This window comes from Porites lutea, chromosome 1 (assembly GCF_958299795.1).
Source record: "Porites lutea chromosome 1, jaPorLute2.1, whole genome shotgun sequence".
Classification (NCBI taxonomy): domain Eukaryota; kingdom Metazoa; phylum Cnidaria; class Anthozoa; order Scleractinia; family Poritidae; genus Porites; species Porites lutea.
This window is the reverse complement of record NC_133201.1, coordinates 15,675,479-15,680,673: the sequence shown is the minus strand read 5'-3', so window position 1 is coordinate 15,680,673 and position 5,195 is coordinate 15,675,479. Positions and strand designations below refer to the sequence as shown.

The following is a 5,195-nucleotide window of genomic DNA, read 5'->3' as shown; positions in this document are numbered from 1 at the left end:
AACATTTAAAATTATAATACAGTAGAAAATATGATGCTGCATCATAATCATGCAGCACGGACAGTACTACAGCGTAAAAACGACATGTCATGAGAAACAACGACAAACGGAAACCGAACTGGCTGGGCCCAGTAATGCTGTAAAAAACAGTAAAAAATACAACAAAATAGCAAACATTCAATAAAACAAATGTAGACCAATAAAATAAAACATAAAATAAGGCCAACTGACGGCGCCAAAACAGGCAAACTGCGTGGTGAAGCGGACATCGAACTCCGAGCCAAGAAGACGCTGCCAAATCAGGCAAAAAATACACCGCCAAATCAGGCAAAAATACGCTGCCAAAACAGGCAAAACAAAGCTGCCAAATCAGGCAAAAATACACTGCCAAAGATGAACCTGAAACACCGACAATAATGAGCTGTAAGGGGAGACAAAAAAAATGGGAAAGCTCACCTAAAATCTATCCGCAAAGCTAACATCTTAAATTTCGGGCAGCCGCTGAACACCGACGGACGCACTTTGTAAATCTGCTTCTGTCCTGGACCCTCCAGCAAGAGGTCTTCAATACAAGGAAGCTCGAACACTTCTTTAACAAAAAACTTGAACTGGGAGGCGTTGTCGTGCAAAAAAGGCCAAAAATAGGCCGAAGGCCATTGTGGAACGATCAAAGTGCCGTAACCGGAGCAGGACGAGAGAGCCCTAACTGAAGGAACAATGGCACCCACCGGAGGGCAAACCCAGTTATTCTCATGTCGCCAATCCTGAGCCAAGGCGTCCACACCGCTGCAACCTGGGGAAGCAAATTTAGAGTTGAACCTCGGAAGCTGGGCATTGTAATAGGACGAAAAGCGATCAATTGTGTGAGGGCCCCATTTAGCGTCGACAAGTCGAAATACCGAGGGATTGATGGACCAGTCGTCTTTATCAATAAATCTGCTAAGAAGATCTGCTCTTTCATTAAGAGACCTAGGGATCCACTGGGCTTCGAGAACGATGCTGTTGGCAAGACAAAGATTGAAAATATCCATAGCCAGGGCCTGAAGGTGAGATTTGGAGCTTCCGATAGCAACTATTCTGGCGGCGGCCTGATTATCAGTGAAGATTTTAACTCTCTTGTGTTTCAGTTGAGCCACGTAAGAAAGCAACACGTAAAAAATTGCTTTCAGCTCGCGAAACGTAGAGCTTTGGCCGATATCCTCGCTCTCCCACATGCCGCTAACGACGGAGCCGTCTAAAGTAGCCGAAAATCCTCCAAACGCTACGTCGCTAGCATCGGAAAATACAACGGTATGCGTAGCTAACGGTGGCCTAATAGAATAGCCGTTTAAGCAGTCGATGTTGCAATACCAAAATTTCAGTTCTTGTAAAAGGCTCGGAGGAAAACGAATTATGTCATCCCAAGCCGATCTGGTTTCAATGGCGAAGTACATTTGTCTGGTCAAAAGACGAGAAACTGGACCAACAGCTAACGCAGCTGAAATGATAGTGCCTGCTATTCTCGCTAACTCGCGAAATGAAGAGAATCCATCCTGAATCGCAGAATCTAGCAAGCCTTTAAGCTTGAGAACTTTCTTCTCGGGAATCCGGAAACACATTAAAATAGTATCAATAACGAAGCCTAGCCATTCGCCAATTTGAACTGGATCCCAGTGAGACTTTTCCTCGTTACAAAGAAGACCAGATGAAGAGAGCTCTTTACGTTGAATTAAGCTAGCTGCCACGGCAGAACATTTGTCTGGTCGACTCCCGAAACCATCGTCCAAATAAATGAAACTGTTGTGTCCCATAGAACGCCAACGCCTAACTAACGGGCGCATTAACTTGGTAAAACAAAAGCAAGCGCTACTTAACCCGAAAGGCAGCACTGTAAAGGAAAAATATCTGACGACGCCAGAAAAAGGCCACGCGAAACCAAGGTACTTTTGGTGGTCAAGACAAATATCGACATGGTGGTAACCGGACTTAAGGTCCCAAGAGAAAAACCAGTGTCCTTCATCGAGAACTTGAGAAAGCGATCGTAAGTCCTCGTACTTGAATATAGGTTTTACTAAATAATTGTTTACGTGTCTCAGATCGATAACCAGGCGAAGCTTCTTCCCAACAGCGACTGTCAAAGGATTAACACAATACGGAGGGAATTCGTGCTCAACAATGCAGCCGTTACTTAAAAGCTCGCTAATACCATCAGCGACAAATTCCGGATGCTGAAGAGCTGATCTATTGTTCTTCAAAAAGCACTGCGAGGGGTACTCGGCAAACGGCAATCTGTAACCGCGCCTAATCATATCGAGGACAAAATCTGGTGCATCTAAAGTCTCGACCCAAAAGTTAAACGAAGATTGCAAGCGACCTTTCACGCCACTGCTCCCGCCTTTCGCACTAAACTCGTCGCCACAACAAGACAATAAATGAATTAAATCACACTCAACTTCATCACAGGTCGACGAGTCGCCATCTAGTCAATCGCGTCGAGAGCTACTCTTCGAAGAATCCGCAGGCTTCAAGCACGTGGAACTCAAACGACCAAAATCCCCGCACTGAAAAAGGGGAACACATACAGAAAAACATGAAAATAAAATCCATAACATAAAAATAAAAGAACAGTGTTGTAGCGTGTGGCGTTGCAGACCCGAAGGAAGAACATACTGACTGACAACAACTTATATATGAAACGCAATTAACACGTATTACGTAACTACTGAACACTTGAAAATACGAAATGAAAATACCGAAATCAGAACGTGCAGAAAACAAATATCTGCTAAACTTCGTACCGCAGATATTTTGGTATTCTGCACTAACCTACATGAATATAAACACAAATGCAGCAAATCACTGAGAATATTGGATTATGGCCTGTGCGGTAACGCCATAATCGACGAAGAAAGAAACAAAGATAGTAAAGCGAAAAAGTGCTGGGTACTTATCTTAAAACAGGGGCCCAAACGACGCGCTGGTCTAGCCTCCGGGCGTGAAACCAAATCGCTGGATGCGTATCTTGACGAAGTCGCCCGAGAAGTAGAGGCGGAGCCACTGCCTTTGTCGCTAGAACGGGCACGACGACGTTTTTCCTTAGTGACCTTTCTCTCCGCTCTCCTCTCGGCCCGGTAAATTCTCTTCTCATCATCTGAGTCAGAGGCGAGTTCGTCGGATAGATACTCATTGACCGTCGCCCATCCAAACTCGCTCTTGTCGGCTAGCTTTATTGCTTTAACACGCTTGGACACTAATTCCGTACCTGACTCCAAAGCAGCCTTAGCTTTTTCATAAGATTTGTGCTTCAGTACGTCGGAAGCTTCGTCTAGCTTGTCCAGCACCTGGAGGGAATGGTCTAACTGCTGCTGGTTACCCTTTCTCTTGCACGTGTATTGCTCGCGGCGCGCATTCTTAACAGCTTGCTCAACGGACGAACTGTTTTCCTCTGAAAAACGCTTGGCAAAATCGGTAAGCCGAGATTCGATGACCTGTGTAAGGTTGTCGGTTAAAGAACCTATAGAACGAGTAACGGCAGCCTGTATAGCAGCGCCAATAGAAGGATCTACGACTTCAGGGTTCGGACGAGAACGAACATTGCTGTCCTCCGCGTCACTCATGTTAAACAGAACAGTGTTGTAGCGTGTGGCGTTGCAGACCCGAAGGAAGAACATACTGACTGACAACAACTTATATATGAAACGCAATTAACACGTATTACGTAACTACTGAACACTTCATTGAAAAACACAATGAAAATACCGAAATCAGAACGTGCAGAAAACAAATATCTGCTAAACTTCGTACCGCAGATATTTTGGTACTCTACTTCATACGCCGCAATAAGTCTTCGCAATCCTTTTTTGATCGTGAATGGAGTACTTATGGGCTACTAGACAATCACAATCCCATGAATTGTGCTACAGGTGGATTCACAATCCCCTGTATTGTGCTACAGGACTTATTTTACTGCTCTGACACTACAAGGAGTTGCAGACCTACAATAGCTGTACATTTATGGCTAAGAAAGCCATTTAGCCAAAAGAGTTAGTCTCTTGATTCGATGCATGCAAAATCAAAAATTTAATAGAAGGGTGCTCTTATTGTTTGCACGTTTATTGTTTGTACGTCTGTTCAAAACTATTTTTTCGCATACCATATCGATTGTTAATTGCTTTATGTGTTCTGTGGGTCACTTAATGACCATATAGAAGAAAAAAATGCCTTCACACTTATAATGTATACATTATGCCTAATGCACGCTGTATCCAGATAAATTACCTAATTTTCCATCATTTTTTTCGTGATGGAGAGGTATAACGCTTGTCATCTCAGCATCTGCTCGCAGCACTTAACCTTCTTTTAGGAACCAATAGTTTAGTCTTCTAGCATCTATACGTTTAGTCCATGTATTTCCATTCAGTTTGTTATCATTGTTTTGTTCTATTATTCTTCATATAACCGCTATGCAGGGATTGATTAGTGTATAAGCATGATGTATTCATTACGGCACAATATGCAGTTTGATTTAGTCTAGAATTTTGTGCATGAAACAATGTTCAGTGTTAAATACTGTTAAATATCAAACATATTTTAAACTATATGCTGACTTCAAGAGGACAAGGTCTACAATTAGTTGATGGTTTGCAAACCAAGTACAACGTCAAAAAGCCATTTGTGATAAGGCGTATGGATTTTAGGAAGCCAGGTCTGAAAACGGGTGTTAAAAAGGACATATGAAACAGGCTCGCGATTTGGAGAATCGTGCAGCACACCCCGATACGAATTCCGAGGATTACGCCCCCCTCGCTACCAACGGGCAAATGAGTGAGTTTTACTATAGATTTGTTACTGAATGTTCCTATGGCTGCCTAGTTTTTTAGACTAAAACGTCATTGTGGAGCAATCGCTGAGCGTCGTTTAGACTGCAAAGGTCTCACAATCTTTCTATTTTGTAAATTTACTTATCTATAGCCTTTAATAAATAACCAAGCAGACTACAGTCACTCAATTTCCACAAATACTGCGTTTTTTTTGGTTAAAATTTTGGGAGCTTCATTTAGCACGATCGAAGAGAAAAATCTACTTGCCTTGAAGCGAAATTTAACGCAAACTCCACCGCCTCCATGGTCAAACTACAACGAGTTGCAAGGCTTTGAGTACTACCTATAAAGCTCTATAAAATCGTGCTTTGATGCAGCTTTGGTTCGTGTGTGTGG

The 5,195-nt window shown here is 42.9% G+C and overlaps 1 protein-coding gene across 1 annotated transcript; it reads right to left on the bottom strand.

Annotated features, from left to right (window-relative positions):
• Nucleotides 1-2,818: 2,818 nt before the first annotated feature.
• Nucleotides 2,819-3,668, bottom strand: LOC140935591 (uncharacterized). The gene has a single exon (XM_073385160.1). It carries the CDS (start codon nucleotides 3,648-3,650, stop codon nucleotides 2,853-2,855), a length of 798 nt encoding a protein of 265 aa, XP_073241261.1. The 5' UTR covers nucleotides 3,651-3,668; the 3' UTR covers nucleotides 2,819-2,852.
• Between the last annotated feature and the right edge of the window lie 1,527 nt (nucleotides 3,669-5,195).